General features: G+C 45.8%; 2 protein-coding genes across 4 annotated transcripts in view; both read right to left on the reverse strand.

The window, feature by feature from the left end:
* Positions 1–243: 243 nt before the first annotated feature.
* SPMIP6 (sperm microtubule inner protein 6) lies at positions 244–5,024 on the reverse strand. The gene is made up of 7 exons (XM_019611864.2): positions 4,887–5,024; positions 2,939–3,086; positions 2,243–2,355; positions 2,051–2,126; positions 1,719–1,932; positions 1,430–1,519; positions 244–346 (listed from the first exon to the last, which is right to left on the reverse strand). The coding sequence occupies exons 1-7, from the start codon at positions 5,022–5,024 to the stop codon at positions 244–246; spliced, it is 882 nt and encodes a 293-aa protein (XP_019467409.2).
* A 1,061-nt stretch (positions 5,025–6,085) lies between these two features.
* Positions 6,086–25,489, reverse strand: part of FAM219A (family with sequence similarity 219 member A) — a 98,789-nt gene continuing 79,385 nt past the window's right edge. For 2 of the 3 annotated variants that reach the window (XM_085214433.1, XM_085214431.1), the window contains exons 3-6: positions 20,631–20,733; positions 16,076–16,156; positions 15,739–15,793; positions 6,086–14,679 (exon numbers count right to left, since the gene is read on the reverse strand). In XM_085214433.1, the coding sequence (XP_085070559.1) occupies positions 14,521–14,679; positions 15,739–15,793; positions 16,076–16,156; positions 20,631–20,733 (398 nt within the window). In that variant the 3' untranslated portion in view covers positions 6,086–14,520. The remainder of the gene's footprint in view (positions 14,680–15,738; positions 15,794–16,075; positions 16,157–20,630; positions 20,734–25,489) is intronic. The other variant, XM_085214432.1, reaches the window with a different exon arrangement.

Consider the following 25,489-nt stretch of genomic DNA (forward strand, 5'->3'; position numbering starts at 1 on the left):
AACCTCAAAGTCCCCCCAGCCCCACTCCCTCCCGTGGGCTGGTTGCCCCCACTGCTTGGGCTGCCCAGGGTCCTATCCAACGCAGCCTTGAGCACCTCCAGGGATGGGGCACCCATAACCCAGGTTTTAGCCCAAGGTCACAACATTTACTGGTCTGTTTACTGGTTCCTCATTCTGTGTGAACGGAGCTGCCAGGGGTGGTTGCCCAAAGTAGTTTTATTGAGAGCTCATCTTCACTTTCCACTAACGTGCAGGTGCGTGGTACATCTCTGAGGTGAACTCGGGGTGGATGGTGTAGCTGCCTCTCTGCATTCCTCCCAGCTTCTTGAAGTGGCTGGAGTCCCACCTAGAGAGGAGGCATGCGGAGCTACATGGACAGGACGAAACTCTGCTTCTGGCTGCCAGTACTGCAGAGACGAGCACTGCCCACACAGCCTCCCAACCTCTATTGGCACCTCTGGGCGCTGAGGCCAAGCAGCAGAGCTGAAGTTCCACTCTTACTCCTTGCACTGTCATTTGCCTAAAACCTTAATTTCCAGATCCATGTGAGTCCAAGAAAAGTCCAAGTGGAGAAGACTTTGAGAACCATCTCACCAAGGCTTGGGTGTGCAGACAGCTATGGAGACTTCAGTGCTCCTTGTTTATTCTTGTTTGTTTTCAGTTTCTGGTCTCAGAAATTTAAGGCCAATCATTTTTTGCAAGCCTAACTCCTAATTTTGGATCACGGGCAGTTGGTGCAGTAGCACAGTGACAACTAAGCTGGAGAACAGCCTCGTCTCTCCCTTGGCTGCTTCCCTGAGGGCTGTTCTAGCGAAAAAACTGCCTCTGCAGTGGAAAGATCCCAAAGACAAATACACAGGGATTAAGGACCTGCGGTGGGTGAAGGACATGGCTAATTACTGTGTAAAGGGCAGCATGACTGGGGAATGGCTCCTTGGATGAGAAATGCAGGCGATGGCAGAAAGCACAGGAGCTACACAGGCAGCACTAATGTGGCACCGAAATCTGTACAGCCAGGTTTAGGGGCACCACCGAGAGTTTGGGTGCTGTGCAGTCTCAAGGACCACAGGATGCGACCAAGCACAGCAACACCTGCCCTTGAGGGATGAAATTTAGTGGCTTCTTTTTCACAGATAGCAATAATGTGCTTCAGCTCAGCACACAATGGTGCCTGCTCTGCCTGGTTGTGGCCTACTTAATCTGTAAAATGGAGGAACTTGTTACTGACTGCATGACCAACATAATGGGGTCCACTACCCCTCAGGATCTGCTTTCTGCACCATCACCCCCAGAACAATCCTCTGAGCAATTTTGCATCATACCTAACAGAAAGGAACCTAGCCCCTTGCTGATGTTAGGTAAAATAATTGCTTTGCACCAGGGCAACCTGCCCTTGACTGGAGCACTCTCACACATAATCTGTTCGTACCTAGGGCTCATATATGGGTATGATGGCTGGGGGCGATGTGTAGGTGCACAGAACGTCACCATAGGGCTGTAATTGCAACATGGGATGCTCCTGCAAAAGACAAGAGGCACAGTGAGTGGTGGTCCTGAGAATAGTGGGCATATTTTTCCCAACCCACTCAACCAAACTCATCCTAACCCACCCAACCCAACTCATCTCACTTCAACTCAGGTCATTTGAATCCAAGCCATCCCAATCCAAACCAAAACACTCACTGATCCATTCACAGCCCATCCTAGCCCAGCTCAACCTTACAGTCCGTTCTGCTAGCGCATGGAGATGCCTCCTGATGGCAGGGTCCCCATCGACATAGTAGTCCATCCCTCGCAGGCAGTAGTGGCGACCAGAGCATGGGCTGTAATAGCCCTGGAAGGGTCTCCTCCCTGACATAGTGTACACAGGCTGCAGGGACGGTGGTGAGAGCCGCGACAGCCTGCGCAGCATGTCACCAACCACCTCCCTCTCTGCAAGCAGAAGGACAGAGTGGGTAGCAAAAAGGAGGAGCAGGCATCTGATCAAGCAGATAGCCACTAGCATGGCACGAGCACAGCTACAGCTGGAGCTCTGGATGAAGGCAGTTACCATATTGATTGAGGCAGGCGGGTTTCGGGGGATATGGCACAGGTATGCTTTGAAGAAAAGTCTCCATTCTCTTCTCCTGCAAGGAGTGATTGCAGCCTTTGCAACATTGCCACCATTTCACTGCAAAACCCAGGGTGCTGATGGCACCTGCGGTAGCTCCAATTTTGCAGGTTAAAAGGGGCCATGTCCTACCTTGGGCGGCAGGGGGAGGTAGGTGCTGTACTTGTTCCAGGCTGCACTATTGTAGGGACCTGCTCGCCAGGTGATGTACTTGTCCTCATTGACAAAAACTGGGCTGTATTTCTCTGAAATGAGAAACAGGCAGGACTGGCCTGTGGGGCTGGTGGCTGCTGATGGGGTCAGGGATGTGTGACACAGCTGGAACATCCCAGCTGCTCTCTGAGTCTCACAGATACAACACCATGGGTTCAGGGGCACTTCAGAGGTGCTGCTGCTGGGGTCCTTGTTAAGGGCCACCAGGACCTTCACAGGTGTGAGTGCCACCACCTCCATTCGGCTGGTCAAGAGACAGTGGAGGCAGGGTGAAGGGTGGCCCTGAGAATGAAGGAGGGCATGTCCTCTCCAGCTCATCCCAACCCAACCCTGGGGGCCCAGAGGGACGTGTCCTTCAGGCATCACTGACCACCAGTAAGTGTTGAGGGACTACCAGTGGGGTGAGCCCAAGAGACCTCAACATGGGGATGTTGAACAGGTGGTTACAGCAAAGCCACAAGCACAAATGGCAAGTGAGGGCCACTTTGCCACCACTAGGGAAATGCAGAACGTAAAAGGAGGGGGGGCAGAGTTTCACCTGGCACTGGCAGCTCCCTGTGGCCCTCAGTGACGTGCCTTGTGTGACAGAGGGGGACAGATGGGAACTTGCAGTACCTTCAGGTTTGGTCAGCCAATATTTCTCAGGCCAGTAAGCAGTGGGGTCAATGGCATTCCGGTACAAATACTCCTGCATCACAGCCTTAAGCAGCTTCTCAGACTGACCTTGGTGAGACATATTTTGCTCCTGGGGCATTGTTAATCCCTAAAGACAGTGGAGAGTGAGGTGAGACACCCAGGTGATGCACCTGCCTTTATCAGCACTGGGGAATGTGGTGAAGCCAATTACTGATTATCAGGCAGGACCTAACATTGGAAACATGCCCCAAAACTCACCGGGAGGGTGAATATCTGCATAGAGGGTGCACGCTGGGGACAAAGAGTGGCTGGGTACCACTACCTCTTCTCTTTTGCATTCGTGGTGTCTGGGACATCCAGTGCTTTGCAAAGCAGAGGATGGTGTGGGGACAAGAGGGCCACTATGTATAAGGCCAGCAGAGGTAGGGAAAGGTGGTGTGGGATAAAGCCCTGCAGCTACAGAGGCCAAGAGGGCTGGGGTGTGCCAGGATGCCCGGGGTGCAGGAGATGCTTCTGTCCCTTCGTAGCTGTGACATCCTTCTCCATGCCCTCTGCTGGCTCTCTAATTATAATACACATGTTAATGAGGCTGCAAGAGATGACCCATTTTTTGGTGTGCTTCACATCAGAGCCTGCCTGCTGGCTAGATTGTGTGGGGAGAACCATATGGCTGTGGACCACAGGGAGCCCCCTAGCAAGATTATGTCTCAGAGGTCTGTCCTCCTCCAGGACCAGGATTGGGAGATGTTCTGCCACACTCAGGATTGGGCAAGGCTCAGGGCTGTGAGCTGAGGCATTCTTCTGCCCCCATCACAACCATGTCACCTGGATGCCCTGCCTCATTTTCCCCTTCCCAGTGGATGCACTCTGAAACCTGCCGATGGCCTTGAGAGCTTGTGCTTGTCTGCCCTGTAAGCACACTCCACAGACGCACACCAAGCCCAGGGGACAAGAAATGTGGAAAGTGAAAGTGTTGTTTCTGCACTGGATGTTGAAAAGTGGAATTGATCTAAAGAAGTAAGTTGTAGCACATCCTTAGAAATAGCTGATGTGAAAAGTAGAAATCCATATACATATTTGTCACGTTTTAGAAACATAGTTATGAATTACCTGACAAATTCTTTCCCACAAGGCTGCAATAGGCTTTAAATGTTCTGAACAATGTGGGTATAGTATTCTGAATTAGGAAACATATTGTAAGGTTGTTCATTAGGCCAGCAGAAGTGAAATACATTTAACAAGCTTTCAAGGAGTCAGGGCCTTTCACAAAGCAGAACTGTCCCATTTTGTGGGAATGTTAGGATGCCATAGGCAGGTTCCAAAATACTCCCCTCTACCCTCCTTCCAAGCTTGTCTCTATGCAAGGACAGATGGATGACCAGAACAATGACCCAGTGTAAAGGGCACAAATGCTAGGGGGTAATTAAACAATTAAGAGGTTATGTTTATGTTGTAAAGCAGGCATCCAAACGTGATGACCAGATGTTTGTTAAGAAAGCAATTGTTAGAAGGCAATTAACCAATGAAGATTTTTGTGTTTGGATGGCAAGGATCTGTGTTTACTTGGTATTTGTATGACTAGTGAAGCGTCGCGAAAGAGAGGGAACCTGCAGTACTCAGCCAATGAGAAAGATAAGCGTTGGGCAATAGGGGATAAAAGATGGAACACTGCTTTCTGGGTGCTCTCCTTCTTGCAGGAGGCCCGCCATTGCAATTGTGAATAAAATCTGCTTTATCAGAGATACCGTCCTGCAAAATTATTTGGATATTTCCAACAGAAGCCACAAGCACAGACATACTGCTGACCAGAGAACACAAGCATCCCCTGATATGGAGAGTGAGGCACCCCATGAGTTCCCCTGTGCCACCCCTCACCCAGCCCTGAGCATCCTCAGCCAGGTAAGGGAAGAAACCCTGAGGCTATTACCTGGGTCACAAATTTGTTTTCTTTCCATAGCTGCAGTGGAACCTTCTCATAGATGGCCTTTTTCATGGAGCATGGAGGTCGGTAAGCATCAGTGTAGGTGCTGACAGGAGTCTTGTGCTTTTGGGCAAAGAGGAACATGGTGCTGCGGCCACAGGGATGCTGGATCCTGATGGATCTTGGGGTGGTTCAGAGGCACTGCACAGGGCTGGAGTCTTCCAGCCCACACAGATCCGTGTGGGAACTGGTGTGGAAAGGGAATGGGGCCCCAGTGGCTCTGTTCTGGAGGCTCCTGGTGGTGTTTATGTCATTGGTGACATCACAGTGTGGGAGAAGGGAGATTTGGATAATTCTGTCAATGCTATAGTGTGTTCCAAAGGATACCAAGTCCTGGAGTAGTGCTCAGTAACAGTTCCCTGCAACCCTGCATCCCTCCCATTTTCCCTGCATCCCTCCAACAGCGGGCACTGCTGCATTCCCTTGATCCCAGCCTTCCTCCCCTCCCACAGGCAATTAGATTAACAACGGTAAGAAACAGTTTCAGCCGGTCCCAGTCAAGGTAATTGTATTTTGGGAGGTGCAGGAGCATAGTTTGTAGGCATTTTTGGGTTTCTAGGCCCTCTCTCTCCTCTTTTCCTTGAAAAACCCAGTGCAGCACCACATTGCTCCAGCCACCACAAGGCATGGCACGGGGCTCCTACCCCATGTGGCTCTGCTCCGTGGTTTTGGGGTATGAGGAATGACTGCCTGCTCTGGGGAACACTCCATGTGTTAAGTTGTTGGGTTGTGTTTTTTTTCCATTAAAAAGAGATTAAGGTCACCTTGTGTGGCTCATTTACTACTGCAGTGGTGGGCTCTGCAGGGCTGGTGTAGGTGAGCGATCCCCAAGCTCAGTGCAGGCAATGGGGTTTCACAAGGGGAGGACTTACAGAAACCACATGCACTTTTTGCCCGAATCAGGATGCTGGACAGAATCCCCGTACTTGGACACCTCTTTTCTGAGCATCCCTGCACTGCTACAGGTTTTCATCCCTTCTGACTGACCAGCAATGCCTGAACATCAGCTCTGTCCATCTGTTAGTCCACCCCTGATTTCAGCATCAGTGAGAGTTGGGGCATCTTAGGACACCATCCTGGCTCTGTTTGTATCTTCATGCCCTGCTGTCCAGTTCACTCCAATGACAAAGGCTGGCAGGCTGGTATTTGTATGTATGCTTTTTAATATCATTAATTGTTACACTACACACAACCAGTAACAATGATAAATACTGCCATGGAAATGTTAAAAAAAAAAATTTATAAGTTTCTTTTTTTTTTTTTCCAAAAAAACCCCACATTTTAAAATAAATTAATGCATAAAACTGATGGTAGAAAAAAAAAAAGAAAACCCAAAACAAACCACAACACAACTGATCTGTTTAAGGCAATACTCTACGCAGACGAGAACAGAAGTACAACATGTGCTACAAGTTCTGAAGAGGAAAAAAAAAAAAAAGAAAGAAAAGAACATACGAGATGCAGACTGATGCTTCAGGAGTGAAAAACTCCCCAAACCAGATAATAAAACCAATGGCCAAGTTAAGTGCAGCATTAATACACTCCGCATGTCACATGATTAGCAGGTTCCTAACATGGACTAAGGTCAAGCTACAACAAATTTATCTTCCTAATTAAAAGGTTATTCAGGTCAAACCCTACATTTAACTCTACTTTGCATTTGGCTGTTTCAGCTATGTTTCACTATATGCAAGGACAGCTGGAAATTCATCCCCTGTTCTGAGATTAAGGAAAAGGTTGGGAGGTCTCTCCTGAAAGGCATTTCCATTAAATATATCCCAGAAGGATCCCATTTTCAGTGACCCACAAATGCCTCCACTGGGCACCAGGCACTGCGTGGTGGAAGGAGACCTTGGAAGCATTTCCTTGGGGTTTAGTGTCTTTCAAGCTGAGGGCATGAAATGGACTTGATCTGAACACAGAAGAGGGCTGCCTCACTGCCTGCCGGGTCATTTGGAGCTGCTGGATGCACAGCCTGCTCTTTGCCAGCACGGGAGAAACTCAGCCATGGATACAGCCATGACATTTCCTGTTGAAGTTGGTGTGAAGCTGCCCAGACAGCCCATCAACCCCAATTATTAATGCAGCCCAGAACTTGGCCACTAGAAGGTGGACAATAATCTAAATGCCAAAAATATCCCCCTCTCCCTCCAAATTTAAAAGAAAAGGGACAGTAGCCACTCCCTGCCAGCTTCCCCTGGTGGATCCCCATCAGCTGTGACGCATGAGGTCAGCAGTGCCAGCTCTCACCAGCACTGACCCATACGTTCCCAGTAAGGTGCATGTCTGCAGGGTGCTGCCAGGGGGCAAAGAAGCTTCCTGGGACATGGTCAGAGCCTCTTGTACTGCCCTGCTGGGGTGCTTGTGGAGGAAGCTATAGTACATGAAGAAAGAAACTCGAGTGGAGTTACTAAAAATTAAGACTTGTGATAGCCAACAGCTGTCTGGTCTGCTTTGGGTTTGGGTAGGAGGGGGAGAATGCAGGACGGGGCTGAGAATCATTTTGGTGCAACTGCCTGTGTTGCCCAACACCAGTTCAAGGTGGGGACGGGGGAAAGATGATGGCTGCTTTGAGAAAAGAGTGAAAGGAGGACGTATGCAATATAACAAGGCTTGCAATTCTAGAACTAACCATTGTACATAGATACCAAAGTTTACCTGTGACAACTACTTACACTTCTATCACTGCTGCTGCTTTCCTCACTTCCTTGCCTAACCCTTCTGTAGTTTGGGAAGCTGTAGCTGTTGGTGTGGTGGTGAGCTCTGGCTCTCCCTCCATGGCCCCACACAGCACACAAAGGGACTCAGCTGCAGGATGCACTGAAGTCTGGAAGTCGCACGTTAGACACAGAGCAGCTCCGCATGCAAGTGGCATCTACTTTCAGAACCTTCCAGAAAACTATTTTGTAGTGGTTCATTCCCTTCTTTATTAAACTGAAGGTTCAGTAGCCCCCACGGAAGGATTTTAAATGGATATAAATGTGCGTAAGGGGAAGAAGGGGAATATCTTTCTGGATTTTCTCCCCCGCAAAGACTCTGTCCTCCACTAGAGCCATTCTCCCTGCAGACCTGCACCCCTACCAGCATTTGCTTCACAGCAGACAAAGGAACCACTGAGAGATGTCCCAGCTGTGCTTCCCATGGATGTCAGGCTCATGCAGGGATCTGGAGTCCCAGACCCTAGCAGGGTGATGGTGTCTCACACCAAGGTTTTAAAATCACATGGGTGACCCTCAGCCCTACAGTCTTCTTCTGGGCTGCTCAGGAGGGCGAAGGGAAATCCCAGCTGTCTCACTGGCTCTCCCACCATCACACTTGCATCTCCTGCTGGGTTGCTGTGAGGAGAGCTGGCCCAAGTTTTCCACCTCTCCATGGGTCTGTATCACCTCACAGCTTACTGGAGACCACACCTGGGACAGGTAAATGGGCAGCTAGGGGAGGGCAAACACCTCAATAAGTAACAGGACTTATCTCAGCACAGCCTTTCAGTGGCTCTTCTTTTCCTGGTGCTTACTACTCTGCTTCCAGTGACACATCTGAAAGTAACATTTTAATTAAGCTTCAATTGTACCTTCCACTCTCAGATAAATTCGACTACCCCTCTCATCATTTGTTGCCATGGAAATGGCTGTTTCACAGACTGGGTGCAATCAGCAAGATGTGTTCCTTCCAGAAGCAAATGCATCTTTGGCTGAAGCAGCTTTTCACAGAAAGGCTCAGACCCACCACCAGTTTCTGCTGGCAATTTGGTCTGGGAAGCAATGGGAAGAATTGCTCTCTATGGGTGCCAGGGAAAGCTGCAGTCTGTCCTGGTGTGTGTGTGTGTTCTGCCATGGCAATCTGCATGCTCTGCTCCACGTAACCTCAGTTAGCTCTGGCCCTTGCCTTCCCAGCAGGCTGCCAGAGGAGTGCTCAGCCAGACAGCATCTATCCACTGTGATCCTGGGATTGCCACCAGTGTTTGGGATAACAGGAAAGGATATAGCTGTAATTTTTGGGAAGCAAGGCAACAATTCAGCTGCACTACACGGGGTGTGAAATCTCAGTTGGCAGTTCCTGTGAGAACCCTGCTCCTCGGTTAGTGTGGCATTAACCTTCTGTATGCAATCCCAGGTCAGAACTGACCCTGCTGTGCTAAGCTGATGGCTCTTCTGCTTCAGAGTTGTGTAGTTCTACAACGGGCAGATTTGTCTGATGAAGCGCAGTTCAAGGTCTGGAGTGATCTCTTGCACAAGAAAGCCTTGACTGGAAATAACAAGGATGTTGTGTCCTCCTAGAGGACATTCTGACCAATTGTGAAAATCTACTTTCAAGACATGAAAAGCAGAGAGAGACAGAAGCTGTGAAGAGTCAGCTCTGAAGGATGCCAGAGGACAAAACCAGGGTACATTCAGGGTGGCATGTGCAGCCTGGGCTTGCTGAGCCCAGCAGCAGCCAGGTGATAAGCCTGTTTTGGGATAGGTGGGAGAGGCCATACCCCCTGTGCGCTTGAAGGAAGAATGGAAAAAATTGAGAGACCAGACAAATACATCTCATATTGTTACATAAATGCTAAAAATAAAAGCATGAAACTGCCCTGGGAATATCACAAATGGTGATCTCCTCCATTCCATTAGAGTTCACTATCTGAGTTGTAAAACTACCTGCACTTTGAAATCCCTTAACTCTGCTAGCAGGGGATGGTGCTGTTGGGCCACTGAATGTTACTACACATTCTCTGTGTCAGCAGGCACATTCAGTAGCCAGCTGTACAAAGGCAGCAGCAAAACTCGGAAACATATCTTTGCCAAACATCTGTCCCTAAAGCTGCTTAATCTTTCCACTGAGCTCCACTCTGCAGCATTGATACACAAATACAACCAGAAGCTGGTAAACTGAGGGAAAGAAGAGCTGTTCTTTGTAGAATTATGAAACTTTAATAGCATGCTCTTTGCATCTTGCTTGCAGAGCTAACCTAACAGTGGTGCTCACTGTACACTCAGTAACATCCATGCAAGGTGGTAGTGTCATGGGAAGGCAGATTTCTTCCCAGTATTGCAGAAGAGAATGGATGTCTAGAGGGGATGTGACTTGCCTGGGGCTAGAGAAAACATCTAACATGTGCCAGAAGCAGCAAGATCTCATTTCTGTACTCTGATGGTCCAGTAGAGTCTCTGCAGTAGTATTTTTAGCTGCAGTGCCGGCTGAGGGACACGGTGTTTTTTGAGCGTGCATCTGAAAGCAAGCTTTGCTCCTTGCTGGTATCAGCACTGTACTGAGGCAGATAAGCTTGGACTACTGGGACCTGTCCTAGGCCAAGGCAGCACTTGGCAGCCTTTCCAGTTATTGCTTGCTTTCCTTCTATTATTCCATCTGGTGCTCAGCTGGGACTCTCCTTCCTTCAAAAGCATCTTCATTTTGCAGCTGAGTCACATGCAGGGTGCTGCACTTTTCAAGCTTCCTGTGCACTGTTGTACAGTTTGCAGGCCACCCTGAGGACACACTGCATGGACAGGGAAGGTTTCTGCTCAGGATTTCAGACCAGTGTGTCAGCCAGCACACAGCTGAGCAGAGCAGCTGCCTCCTTCTGTGAAAGAAGATGGAGAGCCAAACCAGAGCAGCTGAGTCTGTCCTGTCTACAGCTGAGCACAGCATCTAGAAGTCCCTTTTGAAGTCTGTGCTCCAGGCTTGGCCCTCTGCTTTTGCAAGTTGCAAGGCATCTGCAGGCAACATGGTCACAGGAGAATAGCAAACTGAAGGGCCAAATGTACACCCTGGGGCCGACATGCAGCAACATCAGATTTGATCCAGTGCTTCTTCCAAAGGCTGGCTTCAAGATAAGTCTGGCAAGATCAAAGGAGCCTTTGGGAAGGTCATTTAGACATCAGCCTTCTTCCAGCTAAAGATTATACAGCCAACAGAAAAGCAGACTAGATCCTGCTATCTGAGGACCTTCTTTGACACTGGGAGGATAAGCAGACATTTGGAAATGGCGAGTTTGCAGACTGGAGAAACAGAGTTGAGCACTGAGACACTGCAGCCCAAAGACAGCTCATGCTAAAGAGCACAGCTGTCATCTAATATGAGGAAAGGATTTGCCTAAACTCTAGTAATTTGGAGACTAAAAGCACTTAAAATCCTAGCAAAAAGCTGGTCTGGCTTTAGGAGGCATCAAATTCCTTTGTTGTAGGTGCCGGCGTCACTATAAAGTAGCTTAACTGCTTGCTAATTTAGATGAACAGTAATGCAACCTTTCATACTCAGTGGCATACCTCCCTCTGGTATTCATTCTGGATGGAAAATAGGGTCTGAAAAGGCCATCTGGTATGGTGCAAACACTGATGCAAATAAATGATTCTCTTTCTTGCAAGCAAACTGTAGCTGGGAGAGCACCCAGCATCTTTGCAGAGCTTTTATAGCTTTACAGTGCTGCAGCAAAGAGTCAGAGGCTGTGCTCCTTGCTTTAACCTTCTCCAGCCATGGCAGCAGATAACCTGCTGGTGTGGTGTAAAAGAGCAGTGGCCACATTCGTGTACTCCTTCCTGGGAACCCACCACAACATAACCTTTAATGAGGGCACAAGGAAAACCTTACGGCTGAAACAAAAGTCTGAAAACAAGAGAGACAGGGAGAGCCAACCCAACCCGCTGTTAACACATAACGCTGGGCTGGCAATCATGTTCTGTAACAAGCCAACAACCACATCTCAGGATTGTAACTGATGAAAGGGCTGCAATTCAGAAGGGTTAGTGATCAGTTTTCTATGATAGCCACACGTGCAATGCCTTAATTCATTCAGCCTTCCTGATAATGACTCTACACAGGTAACTACTTATCCCCACCATTTCTACTTTAATCCCCTAATAAAATATATGAACACAAAGCATAGAGAGGAGAAGCCAAAAAATTGCCATTTTATGGTCCTGTACTATCATGCCAAAACAGCTATTTGTGCAACTAAATCCTTCTGTGAGCAGGGAGAAACCCTGGGCCTGTGCTTCAGTCTGTATTTGCAGGAAGCATTGGCCTGGTTAACATTTAAATTAATCTCACTCCCATGTGCAAGTGAGTATCTCCCTCCAAAGGACTTTAAGGAGTTATGCTGGAAGCAGGTGCCCATCACACAATGCAAAGGGTGGAAGGTGGCTGCGGGAACTGGAAAATGTCTCAAGCCACGTGGCAGGCAGATAAAAGCAGCAACAGGGGCAAAACAAGGACTTGGTTGAGGTGCCATGGTGCAATGGTTACAGAGAGTTGCAGTCCTGAGAAACTCATCTCAGCATGTCTCCTTCGATCCTTGTTGAAACATGAAGGTGGTGTGATGGTGACCTGTGGGATCTACAGTTTGAAAGGGCTGACCCATGGAAACAGACATCTCATGGCTCGAGAAGCTCACCAAAATGCTCTGAGCTCCTGAGCAAGGACTGTAGGAAAGGCTGAGTGTGTGGAGCCTGGCTAGAAGGCACAGACACTGACTCAGGAGGGTAAGCACAATGAAGATGTTATATGGTACTGATGCTGAACTGTAAAATCCTGCTTTGGAAGTGCGAACCTTTAAAGAGATTGGGCCATGTGCTACAGGATTTACTTAGACCATGGGATTTCTTTAAAGTTTTGACCACATTCCGCATTTGAAAAATAGACTCCTTGATATTTTCTACCAACACATTAGAGCTCCCCTCATCCTTTCAGACAACTTGCTCATCTCACACAAAAGAAACGAGGAACTGGGGACTAGAAGCTTTGTACTTCTTTAGAAACATTTGTGAAATACTCTCCCTCATCACTGCTATATGATGAGAAATTGAGAGGAGTTCTAACTGAGGAATACTCTCTTCCTAAGGGAGTTGACAAGTTAATCAGCACTTCTGCACTAGGAGGCGGAAATGCTCAGTAAACAAGCTTGCTCAATCTCTTTCTGTTTGTTGTCAGATAGGGCCAATAGTCCTGTTTTAGGAAGGGGGAAAGCATCTTTCATAGTTGTCTGAAGCCAGCTCCTGAATAATGCCCAGGAGTCCTGAATGCCTGCTCTTATGCTTATGGTGTGCATGACATCATGACTTGTACTGCACAGAAAAATACTCAGGGTGTTAAGGGGCCTTCTCATCACTAAGAGAGATGAGACTTCTTAAAGAATCAGATCATGATGTGTAAATCTGAGGCAGGAGATCTGTACTTCAGAGCAGCCAACTTCTTTCTTGTGGCCCAGGGGAATTCTGATAGGAAATTTAAAACTTTTCCCTCCACCAGTCTCTAAAGCAAGTGCTGATATAATGCAAGCAGCCTTTCTGGCTGAGCAGAAAAGGACACAGTTGTGCTTGTGTCAAAGATCTCATGGCATCAGAGAATGAAGCTAGCTCATCTACCATCTGTGTCCCATGTCTTCTGAAGCCAGCAGTGTAAAGCTGAGCAGGAAAGGACATCTCCTAATTCCAGAAATCATTTTGTGTTGAAAACAATCTGTTGGTGAGCTGGCAATTCAGTCCAGAAAGGAAATGTAATGCCAGATTTCATGACACAATTGGTCCTGATGTGGGACAGCTCTAACAGACAAAGCTTGGTTCATAAGTGGGCAGAGATGCGATAAATAATGGTTTTCTCTTGTGGCTCTTTTTTTTTCCAGCTGAATCTGCTCATTATCCCTCTGTTGCTTAAAACTCCCTTAAAGTCTGACACCACAAGGTTAACAAATCTCTCCCACAGGCACCAAAAGATGCAGTTTCAAAAGAATATCAACAGCCAAGCTCTGTAAAAATATGCTTTCTTCTACTAGCTTTTTTGGCACTGACCTTCAGTTCCTGTCTTAGCAGGTTTCATTTTTTCTTAGTCAAACGAAGTTGGAGACTTTTGGAAACAAATGGGTCTCACAGGAATTAAGCATAAGCTGAAGTCGGTATAACTGAATTCATGAGTATGGCATTCTCAGTCAAAGACTGAATCCCCTCGGAGCATGGATGGATTGTAGATCAAATGTGATGTGTTTGGAAATAACTTAATGTGGTGCCAAAGGAAGATTGCATTGGATATGTGACACAACAGCTCTAGCTAGTACTGACTCACAGTGAAATGCCACCTATTTGCCCTCTTTGCAAGTGAATGAATTGTGTTGTGTTAGTCCTAGCTAGAGCTGCCATAAGAAAGGATGCCCTGTTCTGTTGCCATTTGTGCCTCTATTGTGGTACAATTTTGGTTACATAGATCAAATCATGCTTAGAATGAACTATGAACTGACCTCAGGTAAAACCCCTTGACACCTCTTGATCTTGCAGGTAGGATTAACTGCAGCCCAACTTTCTGTTCTGGAACTAACATCTTACGAAATATCTCTGGTGCCTACAAAACCCCCAGAACGGTCTCTCGACCCTTCTGCATTCACTTTTCAGACCAGTCAGTTGTGTCAGGCATTGCCTGGCACTTTGAGCAACTTGTTTTTTGTTTAACAATAGTTTAAAATAACTTATCAATCAATCATAAAATGAATTTTTGGGTTTCTCCTGGCTCCATGAACACAAAGAGGTGCACGTCCTACCATAGGAGGAAGCAATGGCTGTTAAGTTTTACAGTTATAGTGGAAAGCACTGATCACAGCCTGCCGGCCTCACTACTGGATGTGACAGGCGGTGGAGGAGGTGGCTTGGCAACACATGCAGGTAGGATTGACCGATTTAGGGGGGATTAGGTCAAGGTCCTCGTCATCTGGGATCTCATCTAACCGGTACCCATCCTTTAGCAGCTGGATGTTCAAGTCTTGGTTGATCTGCTACAGACAAAGAGACAAACAGTCAAACACTTGCAACTTATTTCTTCTGATAGGTTGGATGAGGAAGCAGGTCTCTTATTCTGGAATATATTTCCCATATATGGTATGTTAAATATATATGATATTTCCCATCTATGAAATAGGAATAATCCAACTGGGAACTGGGCAATCTACTCACTTAGTCTGGGGCATTAAAGCAGTTGAAAGGTGGTCAAGCCACTTGGTTCTTTGTAACCTAAGATTCAAGTGCAATCTAGCCAGCTCTGAAGGAACAACCCTTCAAGACAGGGCCCTCTAATAGCCCAGACAATTTGATCTGGTGTTTACTCTTGAACACTTCTCAATGCTTTAATGGTATTTTTCCCCTAGGAAAAAGGGGTAGAAGGGATACAGGGGGGAAGAGTTTTCAATGGCTCATGTGCAGAATGGCTGCTCAGCACCTTGGATATAAAATCAGATCCTACAGAAGCAGCAGCAGCCAGAGGCTGAGCAACTAATTCACTGAAGAGCTTGGGAATCTATTTAGAAACAATACAAGAAATTATCAAGCCCAAACTTCCTGCCTTTTCTCTTTGAGAGGACAAGAGATCATATTTGTAAGTCCTTCCTGGAATTTTTGCTGCTCCAAGCAAACACCCATTAGGCAATCCTGGCCCCCATAAGGACTCGAAATAGCAGTGCACTCACAGGTCCTTTATTTGTGTCCTTGGCAAGCAAACAGTTGCTGAGCTGCCATGACAGACAAGTTGATGCTTTTGTACTACGTAGGGCAACACTGTGGACTCAGCAGAACTGGGAAAAGCTTCAGTGAAACAGTGGGTCAAAGGGGCTGATTAGGCAGATCTGTGTCTGTGCCATGCCAGTGTGGGGATGGAGCCAGCTAGACCACTGAGAAGAAAAAAGCATGGCACAGTTTCTGCCAAGGGCCCTTCCAAAGTTTACACCACTGGTAAATTCCTTGCGTAGCCATTTTTGGCTTCAAAAGGCCACTCTAGGCTCTTTCTTGTTGCTCTACTATCAGCATTAATGGCAAGGATGGCAAGAGAGAGTGTAACTCACCTCAGCTGATGAGTATCCCGAGGAGGAATATCTGGACATGTCAAAGTCATCATCACTGCAGGGAAGGACAAGACAGAGCAAAGAGGGAAACAGTCAGAGAGCCCTGTATTCCCCAGTTAGTCCTCTCTAGTGCTGTGAAGTTGTTCTTTAGGCACAGAGAAATTATATCAAAGGAGTCTGGAGGTCAACTTTCATTTGTGAACCTCAGACATTTCCAAAAAAGTGCTATTTACTCTTGCCTCTTCCCGCTTGTTTACACACACATAGACCAGTTATGAAATCTGTTGTGAAAACTTGCTTGCACTGTAATGCATAATCTTGTTAACACCCTGCATACCTGTCCGTATCCAGGGCTACCAGTGGCTTTTCATCTGGACTCTGATCTAATGACGAATAGCCCTTGTTGGGAACGACGAGCCTGAAAAAATTAAAGGATGTCCATTAACCACACAGTACAGCTCAGTAACACACATTTGTATCAAAGTCATATGACAGGTGAGACTTCACCATTTCATTGCTTTGCACTGGACTTACCTTGGAAACATGCTCTTCTCTGGAAGATAGAACTGTTGGTAAACTCTGGGTGTCATTAATCTCTTCACCTAGCACTGCCTGCCTTATCAAATTCTTTTTTTTTTCCATAGCAATGAATACATGGTACTTGCAATCAGTAAATGGGAGAAATAGACTAGGGAAAGCCAGGGGCATAACACTCCCACTATTCTACTACTGGAAATCCGGGACTTGGTTTTTCTGCCTGAGTCCCTACCCTGCCCTCATAATACAGCACTTCTAAGGTCTCACTCTTAAATTCAGTAAGTAATCTGATAAACACGAGCTAGTGGGCACAGCACAGGAGCTGAGATGGACTAGCACTTCTTAAATCCCATTATTCTATGATGACTTTCAGTTAATCGTAAGTGTTACAATGGCTGGTGATGACTTTGCACCTTTAATTGCCTGAGGGAGTCTGTGTAAAGGAATATAGACTTCAGAGCATCTAAGATAAGGAAAACACATTATTCAATGGTATCCAGTTCACAACAGAGTTCTTTCATCCATAAAACTGCACAAAGACTTGAGATCATATTTAAAATAAGATCAACCAGACTGAGCAAATGGAGCAAGGTACTATATTTAGCAGGTGTGAACTCAAGAGTGTGATGAAAATCTCTTTGCTCAGTGGGTTAAATCAGATTCTCTCCCAAACGAATGACTAGACTTTTAACAAGGGACTAAGACTTTGGGAAAGTCTAAAAACAATAATGTGTCTCATTCATGCTTCAACTACTCTATAACAGCTGCAATGTTCTTCTGCTCAGAAAAACTCAGGAAGACATTATGATTTTAACAAGCTAAAGGCACTGAAGATAGGAAAGAATCGGGGATAGTAAAATAGTTCAAATGTTATCACAAAGCAGATCTATATGCTCATGATTGGTTGTATTTTCTTACTGTATTCATTGAAACTAAAGTCTAACTAAATTAATTTTAAAACTGATGCAGAATTTCCAACCTGCTGCAACAGGAAACTGCAAAAAATGGTACCCACTTGCAAAATTCAATAACCCTTCCCATAGCCTTTAGAGAGTCCTTCTACTCCCTGCAACGTAGGAAGGAATTAAAGAAGCAAAGATGTCTGAAACAAAAACAGAAGTTGTGATCTGGCAGCAGCAGCTTGCCTACACTGATTCCAGAAACACTTACTTCCATACTTGCTCTTCAGTTTCCAAGCTTCTGCTCCATACACAGTGACAGTTGTTACTGTATTGTGAGTGAACGAAGCACCATTGGGAATCAAAGAGAACAGCCCCTTATGGTGTTATTTACTTGATTTAAATAACTCACTACATCTTTTTCTTGAGAAATGTCTTTTTTTTCTTAGTACAAGAACTACAGCTTTTCTATAGCAGACTGAAACTGTGATAATGTCTGTGTCTCTGATTTAAGTTTTTTCTTCACATCCCAATTGACCTTACTTTTGCTTTTCAGTGTCCTTGGAACAAAGCTGGGCTGTGGTTATACTTAATTTCATCTGTGGAGATGAGCTTTTTGTCTTGTTTTTTGTCCCTTAACATGAAATACATTGCAACAATATCTAAGTTTAGCTTATCCTCAGAGCAGATTACAGTATCTGTGTAGAAGAGGTGCTGATGATGTTGCAAGTTCTGCCAGTGCTTGAAATGACAGTGCCAGCATCACCCAACTTTGCTCACATTTTATTTGATGTTAGGAAGGCTGAGCATGCTATGGATCCAATCATTTCACCTCTAAAGCTGGTTGTCCCCACAGCTCAGGAGAAGACCGAATGGCAAAGGGAACCTGGTACATGAGGCTGGATTTCAGAAATTCATAGAAGTAATACCAAAGAACAAAAGCATCAGAGAAGGAGAAGGAAGTGAGGCAGGGACAAGGAGAGGCAACACACTTCAGCTGAATGAAGGAAAACATTTGACAAGGAGAAGAGCAAAACTGTTAAAAAGGGGAAAATGGCTTTAGCTTTTCCTTGTCCTGCAGAGACTGGAGGAAGCAGCTGTTCAAACTTAAAGAACTATAGTCTAGATGTTTTGCAGAATATCCCACTGGAGTCTCTCACACTGTACTGCAGCCTTGTGATCAAGCCTGTGGCATTTCTGCCTTTCTGGCTGCCCTGTCTATGACAGGACAGAGTAAACCATTCTGAGGTATTTGAGGTCTGTGTCAATATACTCTTTGTTCCCAGAAAGCTAAAGGAGCTGGGGGATGAAGAACCATGGGCCATCAAGAACCTAAGCCAGTCACCTCTCAGTTGTATACAAACAATGGAGAATGGCTACATTTGCTACTAATATAAAGGCTGAAAACTTCTGTTCTGCAGATCCTAAGGAAGCTTCTAAAAGCTGTGTGAAAAGTAACTAAGAAATGCAAGTCTACTGATAGCAGGCTTAGCTTGGCTATGTAGGCTCAGATCTTCACAGATGTAATGAAGCTGAACTGGCTGTTCTAAAGCTTTTGTCACTGCTTAACCCTTTCCCACCCAAATTACTCCTCCTTTTCCTGGCAGCTCTAAAGCAGCAGCCTCTCCAGTGAGAAGTCTCTCATTTTACAGGTAGGCATCAGCACTAGTTCCATGTTCTCTCCCTTATTATCTTCCCCCACTAATTTCAGTGTTTCTAAATCTCCTGAGCAGCAAATCTGCTACAATTGCTCTTACCTACTGCCTAAAGAGTCCAAATCTTCCCAGACTGCATTTGGAAACCAATGAAGAGCAGTAGGCATGGAAAACCCATCTGAGAGCACTTGCAGTTCTTACTGCCACTAAGAACCTGCCTCCCTTATATGGTCTCAAAAACTAAATGCAGAACAGTGAGCAATGCAGTATCTTTCACCAGTGTCACAAGGGCTTACAGATAAAACTTGACAAGGTCTTGGCATGATTTACGACTACTGCTTCAGGTTTTGGGAACTAATTTGAAACTGATCTGTTGGATGTGCTGCATAGAGAGAGGCTCTGACCTGCCACTCCTGTTCTACTTAGTATGTAATAATCCATGACACCTTCTCATTCATCATTAAAAATGCAGCCTTCATGTTGTACTCGTTCAGCTGAGACAGAGTTGATTTTTTTCATACTGTACGGTATGATGCGAGTGTGGGATGGAGGAGAAAAATAATGTTAATTACACACCGACGTTTTAGTAGTTGCTGAACAGTGCTGGACAGAGCCATGGACGTTTCGGCTTCTCTGCTTCTCATACTGACCTGCCAGTGAGGGGGGCTGTGGCATAAGGAGCTGGAAGGGGACAGAACTAGGACAAAGGGATATTCCATACCACATTACGTTATGCAAAAAAGCAAAACCAAACAACCATAAAACTGATGGCCAAGGGAGCTACCACTGCCTGGAGACTGTCTGGGCATCAATCAGTGAGTGGTGAGCAATTGGTGTGTGCTTCTGTACAGGTATGCATACATATATTTAGTACCATTCCTGTTATTTCTTTCTTCCTTTTCTGTCTTAGTCAATGGTGTTTATTCCAGCCTTTTTCCAATTCTCTCCTTCATCCCACTAGGAGGGGGGCGAGTGAGCAAGTGGCTGTGTAGTGTTCAGCTGCTTGCTGGGTTAAACTAGAACATGTGTAGATTCTGCTGTCATTTTAAGTGTGATCCTTCACTAAAAATTATCACCTTTCTTGTAGCATGCAAAATGTGTAATTCTGTTGACTCAGTGTGGTTCCTGCCCCCTGAATGCAGATAAGTGATACATTATTGTAGTGAAGCCTGCATGGAAAAAAAAAGAAACACACTAAAATAATGTCTATCTAAAAACTTCTTTGTTTACAGTGGATTACAGCATTGCCTGATTATGTTACACAGAGATGAGCCAAAATAGCTCCTGGTCTGACCATGCTGTTCAAAGTGTGGAGGAGCTGTTCAGCAAAGCACACAGAGATGGGTTCTACACAAGTCCTCATTAAGTTATTCAGTATGAGGAAGGGGTCATTTTCAAAAAGAAGAAGGAGAATTAATGGGATAAAAGCAGTCGAGTCAGAACTAAGCTTTAAAACAGTTTGCTGTTATGTGACACAGAAATGTACACTGTCCTGCTGGTATGATTACTTATTATGCAGGGTTGCCCAAAGCACTGAAGACATATAAAACCCCTGATTTTTACCAGGCAAGGCTCACTGCTGTCTGCAGGCTCTGTTATCACTGGTCCTGGGCCCAGTGATAATAATCTGTGCCTGCATCTTCCCATGGAACAAAATGCAACACAGGACAGAGCATTTTGAAAGGGCCATCACTGCTCCTGCAGTCTGGCAATGGGGGAATGACAACGAACATTGTCCTTGCCCGTCTTAAGGTCATTAGGAATTAAAGCTTAGAGCACAGACGAGTTTTCCAATTCTTACCTTGTCCGTGCCATCACATTGTTCTTCTTGGGCTGCTGATTAACTGGGCTTCCCATGTTGCCATTCTTCAGAGAACCCTTCCGAGCCAGCTCCCTCTGCTTCTCTGCATGTGGGACAGACAGGAGAGAAGCAAAGTTAGGGCAACAGCCTTGGTGGTCTCCATACAGCTACAGAAATCCAGATTTGATAGTAGCAAAAAGCATGGTGGAATTAATAGCATAGGACATGAGCACTCCATCTCCCAAGCAGTGGTACTGTGAAGGTTGGACAAGCTGTGTTCCAAGCTCACTAGGGGCTAAAGGTAGTATGCTTGGACACACAGCAGCTTGCTGGCAATGCCACACTAAGATGGTCATGGAGCTTCAGGATGAGATCCAGGACAAATCTTGCCTCTCTGCAGCTATGGACTCAAACAGTAGTGTGGGCTGGGCAAGGAATTCATCCTTTTACATTTTCTCCTCTACAGACTGCTACTGAGGGACCCAGCTGGGTCAGAAAAGTGCCTCCATCAATCCAGAACCATCTTCTTTTTAATTCTAGTCCAGCCAGGCTTGACAGCAGAGTTATTACTTCCCAGGAAGGCAACTCAACAGAGTAACATCCCACAGAATAAATGTTGCTGCCTTCTCTGCTTCTCCTCATAACTGCCCGCGTTGTCCCCAATGTGTCCTCTTTTATCTCACGTTGAATCTTGAAGATTTAATGAAAAAAAAAGTGAAAGCTTCTTCAGCCACATTTTTAAACAGCATATTTTTGCTTAATTTTCAGAGCATGTTCTGTTTGCTGCTGAAATGTACCTTAAATCTCTTACAGAGCATGGAGCTTTTCTTGTGTAGTCATTGCAAGAGGGGATTAAACAGTTTCTCATATAGGAGAAACTATTTCCATTCTTAATATCTTCTAACCAAAGGATCTTAACTAGAGCTCAGGTGCAAAAGCTAAGCCTTTGCAGGAAGGTAGTGTTTGTGCTATATAAATATGTTGCTGCCACCAGGATAGGAGGGATAGAAGCTCATGTGTGATGGATTGTCATATAAATCAATATTCAAATTTCTGATTCAAAGTCCTTCCTTGTTTCTTTTGGCAAGTTGGGTTGAGTCAGCAATTAACCACAAAACTGAGACTCATCCTGCAGTGCCAGGCAAGGCTTGTACGGAAACGAAGACTATGGGACCAGCAAGGCGGGACCCGGCTAAAAATGTTCTCTGGAGTGTGAGAAAATGTTGGAAACTACTTTTGTGTCATGCCTGAATAATAGGGGTTTATCGGACTGCTGGCTGGGGAACCTGAATAGTGAATTCGTCTTGCTTCTGCTTTCCCTGTGGTGTGTGAAATGTGTTGATATACTTTTTTCTCTTGCAGATTTTATTCCCCTTGGAGAAGAAAGCACCTGCTACTTGTTGTGGGAAAGCTGTGTGCCATTAGGGTGTGCAGTGCACGGTGGCACAACTCCGTTCTATCCATGAGGAAGGAGGAGGGAGACAGGTGTACAAGGCTGCCTTTTTTGAGGGACAAGCAAGAAGAGATGCCTCTAAACTGTGGTAATGAGCACAAATGAGGAAGTGGTAGAGGAGAGTACATAGCCACACACACCATACCCAGCCCTGCTCCTGCTGACATCAGAGGTGAATAAAAGCTCACTGAAGTTGGCAGGGGAAGGACCAGACCAATAACTCTCTCTGGCATGAGCAACAAAGAGACTGATACAGGATCGAAGGCAAAACCTTAAATCACAGTAATTTCTCATGACTGGAACTTGCAAATGCACTGGTTGTCATTGTCTCTAGAAAAAAAAGGCTGACATTTTGCAGGCCATGTGAATGTTACTATTCAGACGTAGAGGGATAAAGCATGGTTTTATCGAGGCAAAGGTTTACAACCCTAAATACAAAACAACTTCCCCCCATTTACATAGAAGCTGCAGTGCTGACCACAAATCCGCAGTGCTGAGACAAGTTGCCAATACTTTAAGGTGCTGTGTAATTCACAAAAAGCACCTGACTCACAAAGATTTCATTCTCTGTCAAGATAGTTAAGGCCTGACTGAGCCTTTTAAATGTACTGGCACTCTCTAATTTCTATTGATTATTCCATACAAGCACTAATGCTCTTTTCCAATTCAGATTGCTCATTTGGTTGATGAATCTGGACTTTAGTTAAGTGTCTTCTTCCTCCTATAAGTCTTCCCATGGCTACTTCTATGCTCTTACTGAGTGCTAATTCAATGTGTGGGTCTGACTGATAATAAATTTCCTATTTAACCCCTTTTCTCACCTACTTGTTAGCTTGGAGTGAACATTCCCAAAGCAATAGCACTGCAGGACAAAATGTGCCACTGTCACATTCACAGCCAGACATATTTCTAAGCATGAATCGACATTTCGGTCCTCTCTTGGATGCTGTGAAACCTGAGTGGCCAAGAACAAGAGACGGCAGGGAGAAGGGAGGTCCGTCCAGCCCAAGGGTGATAGGACAAGCTTCTGGAAGGTGATGGTGAATCTCTTTAGACTTTGAGGCAAGGAGTCCTGCTACTGAGCCTTATAAGTATTATGAACCATCGCCCCAAGAAGCGGTTTTGGTGCCAATCTCCTTAAGAAATTCTGGGCAGTGCTGACCATCAACCACCAGGTCCATCAGGATGGTAGGTCTTCAGTGCCTATTGTCTGTTTGGTATTTCTTCCTAGCCTAGCAGGTGAAGCTGATGAACCCATCTTAAAGATAGTGAGCTCTTTTCCAAGTTTTCCAGCTCATTTGGTTTTGGCTCCCATACGTTTGTTTGAAGGCACTGGATCCAAATGCTACATGTCAAAATTCCTTTTAGAAAAACAGTTGACACAGCCAGTTCTGACAACATTACTTCCAGGGTCCAAAACAAAAAGGTATAAATTCACAAATAAAGTAGTTCTCATAGAAGCTGCAATCAAATGCATGTATCAGCACAGTAAAGAGAAGGTGAGAGAAGGAACAACAAACTAAGTTTGAGAAGCAAACAACACTTTTCTTTAAAGGCTGCCACATATGGGCTGACGACAAGCACAAATCACAACATCACCACATTCGAGTTACCCAGCTGTGCTAACCCTTGTGTGAAACCTGGGAAGTAAGTCCTTGGGCAACTCTCATGGTTAGGACTACATAAAAACGGAAAGCACTCTTTCCAGAATCCCAGAGTCTCTGGTATGATACTTAGGTATTCCCCACTGGTCTTTAATGACATCTGTGCTCCTGTATGGCTCCCTAAGCCTTGAGGCCTCAGCTTGAGACATGAGGGGCACAGTCCCAATACGGAGAATAGGTTTAGTTTGTCCTCCACCCTTGGCAACTTTTGGGACCAGACACGCTAAGGCTCCCTATGGCCAGATCTGCCTGTGCTGCCTGCTGTATTCCAATATGTGCACATGAAGCAGTAGACTTGAGGGAAAATTATACCAACACTACAAAACCACCTAATTCTGGGCAACCTGAAGGCACTAGAAGAATGAGGAAGGGTGGTTAACAGGCACTACTGCCCAATAGCAAGAAAATAGTACACAGGAGAACAAATGAAGGAATGGAAGACTGTGATTTCCAGACACCAGCTATTTCATGCCTGCTGAGTCTGCTGTTGGATGATCAGCAAAAAGCTAATACAGCAGAGATACAGCAGAGGTGAATGACAGAGACTTGGAGACTGGGAAACCAGAATGAAACAAGGCTGCTTTCCAGCTATTTCAGGTAAATCACTAACTGTTGGCAGTAAAAGGCAGTGTAATAGCAGGGCTCCAACAATGCTTTTACCATTTGCAAGTATTTGAAACGGGTTATTTAGCTTTCATTTCATTTAGCTGTTTTCATTTTTTTACCATTGTATCTAGTTAAATATTCACACCCACGTGTTTTGCCGTATCCCTCCCACTCAGTGGTTGGTTGTAGGTGACTGTGCACACTGTGAGTAAATGTGACAGCTTGAAGATCCAGCAGGCAAGCAGTCCCAGCAGGGCTGGTACAGCTGAGGGTGAGACAGCTTTATCCAAATCCAAGTCTTTGTTTTCCTAACAGCCACTTTCTGTGCAGGGAAGAGCAGAAGAGGCTAGGAAGGTATAAAGTAGCCTGCACTGCCTTTTACATTAAAAAGCATGCTGAATTAGGAACCTGCAGGTTCTGTCTGATCATGAGCAGCGTTGCTGTGTTGGGTATTCTACCTGGTTCTAGGCTTGAATGGAGCCAAACTTCTGTTCCAGTGGGGAGTTTGCGGAATACTGGACAATTTGGCTGCACCATTTCTACCTAAGCTAATCCTGGAGATTGTGCTAGAAGAACTTGTGGAGTGATGTGTACATGCAAGGGTGTGCATAGGTAGGGTCATGTCCAGGATCCTTCTGACACAGCCGCTGCTCTGAAGAGCAGAGGGACTGTCTTTTATCTGGACCCGCCAACCACATCTCACTTTCTTGAGCATGGTGTCACTCCACTTTAAGACACTTTGTCCCTCACTGACATTAAAATCATTCAACAAAACAAGGTAGATCTGCTCAGTGAGCAAGCTGTGCCTTTGTGCTAGCCTCACATCGCCCTGCTCTGCCTCCTAACCCCTCTGAGCCATGCAGCGTCTGCTCCACAGCTGCATCAAGGTAAGCTCTGGTGGTGACCAGGTGCCAAAGAACGATTACAAGCAACGTTGTATGACTCACTGCAATTTAAAACTGTTACCTGTTCAGCTGGCTGTACGCATCTAGCTTCTCAGTGACAAGGGAAGATGGCAATGGGTACAGGAAGCATGCTCATGTGAAACTTCAGACTTGAGTAAATCCTTAGTCATTCCTCTGGTTTTAGACTTCAGACAAAACCAAAACTAGTTCCAATTGTATCTTCCTGCTGTT

The sequence above is a fragment of the Meleagris gallopavo genome, chromosome Z, assembly GCF_905368555.1.
Source record: "Meleagris gallopavo chromosome Z, MGAL_WU_HG_1.1, whole genome shotgun sequence".
Taxonomy (NCBI): domain Eukaryota; kingdom Metazoa; phylum Chordata; class Aves; order Galliformes; family Phasianidae; genus Meleagris; species Meleagris gallopavo.

Excerpts from the sequence above, each read along its gene's own strand:
- SPMIP6 (XM_019611864.2), bottom strand. The coding sequence starts at position 5,024 with ATGTTCCTCTTTGCCCAAAAGCACAAGACTCCTGTCAGCACCTACACT. Across the intron at positions 3,087-4,886 it reads AAAACAAATTTGTGACCCAG|GGATTAACAATGCCCCAGGA; the intron begins GTAATAGCCTCA and ends CACTGTCTTTAG. Across the intron at positions 2,356-2,938 it reads TTGGCTGACCAAACCTGAAG|AGAAATACAGCCCAGTTTTT; the intron begins GTACTGCAAGTT and ends TTCTCATTTCAG.